General features: G+C 57.6%; 1 protein-coding gene across 1 annotated transcript in view; it reads right to left on the minus strand.

The window, feature by feature from the left end:
* Positions 1-1,577, minus strand: part of LOC103621056 (retinal guanylyl cyclase 1) — a 31,467-nt gene that overhangs the window by 7,136 nt on the left and 22,754 nt on the right. Inside the window, exon 10 of the mRNA XM_017742308.1 lies at positions 1,351-1,510. Coding sequence (XP_017597797.1) covers positions 1,351-1,510 — 160 coding nt within the window. The remainder of the gene's footprint in view (positions 1-1,350; positions 1,511-1,577) is intronic.

Genomic DNA, 1,577 nt, shown 5'->3' on the forward strand with positions numbered 1-1,577 from the left:
GAGACCCCATAGAGACCCCATAGAGACCCCATAGAGACCCACGGAACCCCACAGAGATCCATAGAACCCCATGGAACCCCATGGAGACCCCATAGAGACCCCATAGAGACACCACTGAGCCCCATAGAGACCCCATAGAATGTCATAGAACCCCATGGAACCCCATGGAGACCCCATAAAGACCCCATAGAGACCCCATCGAGACCCCATAGAGACACCACTGAGCCCTATAGAACCCCATAGAATGTCATAGAACCCCATGGAACCCCATAGAATCCCATAGAGACCCCATAGAGACCCCATAGAGACACCACTGAGCCCCATAGAACCCCATAGAATGTCATAGAACCCCATGGAACCCCATAGAAACCCCATAGAGACCCCATAGAGACTCCAATAGAGACACACTGAGCCCCATAGAACCCCATAGAACCCCATAGAATGTCATAGAACCCCATGGAACCCCATAGAACCACACAGAGACCCCATAGAGATCCATAGAACCCCATAGAACCCCATAGAACCACACAGAGACCCCATAGAACCCCATAGAACCCCATAGAACCCAATGGGACCCCAGAGAATCCTAACCCAGGTCCCACCACCCTGTACTGGTCCCATTGCTCCACACTGGTGCCATACTGGTCCCTCCACCCCATACTGGTGCCACACTGGTCCCATACCGGTCCCACCACCCCGTACGAGTCCCATACTGGTCCCACCACCCCATACTGGTGCCATACTGGTCTGTACTGGTCTCACCTGGTCGAACACCTGGTCGATGGTGGGTCTCTTCTCGGGCTGCTCCCATCACCCCATACTGGTCCCACCATCCCATACCAGTCCCATACCAGTCCCACCACCCCCTACTGCTCCCACCACCCCATACCGGTCCCGTACTGGTCCCACCAGTGCCATACTGGTCCCATACTGGTCCCACCTGGTCGAACACCTGGTTGATGGTGGGTCTCTTCTCGGGCTGCTCCCACCACCCCATACTGGTGCCATACTGGTCCCATACTGGTCTCACCTGGTCGAACACCTGGTCGATGGTGGGTCTCTTCTCGGGCTGCTCCTGCTCCCACCACCCTCTACTGGTCCCATACTGGTCCCACCACCCTCTACTGGTCCCATACTGGTCCCACCACCCCATACTGGTCCCGTACTGGTCCGTACTGGTCCGTACTGGTCTCACCTGGTCGAACACCTGGTCGATGGTGGGTCTCTTCTTGGGCTGCTCCTGCTCCCACCACCCTCTACTGGTCCCATACTGGTCCCACCACCCTGTACTGGTCCCATACTGGTCCCACCACCCCATACTGGTGCCATACTGGTCTGTACTGGTCTCACCTGGTCGAACACCTGGTCGATGGTGGGTCTCTTCTCGGGCTGCTCGCTCCAGCACTCTTTCATCAGGTGGATGCACTCGAGCGGGGCCTGGTCGGCCGAGACCGTGGGGCGGCACAGGGGGGGCGGCTTCCGCACCTTCTCGATGATCTCTGGGGTTTGGGGTCAGTTTGGGGTCAGTTTTGGGGTCAGTTTGGGGTCAGTTTGGGGTCGGTTTTGGGGTCGGTTTG

The sequence above is a fragment of the Corvus brachyrhynchos genome, unplaced genomic scaffold (genome assembly GCF_000691975.1).
Source record: "Corvus brachyrhynchos isolate BGI_N302 unplaced genomic scaffold, ASM69197v1 scaffold928, whole genome shotgun sequence".
NCBI classification, from domain to species: Eukaryota; Metazoa; Chordata; class Aves; order Passeriformes; family Corvidae; genus Corvus; species Corvus brachyrhynchos.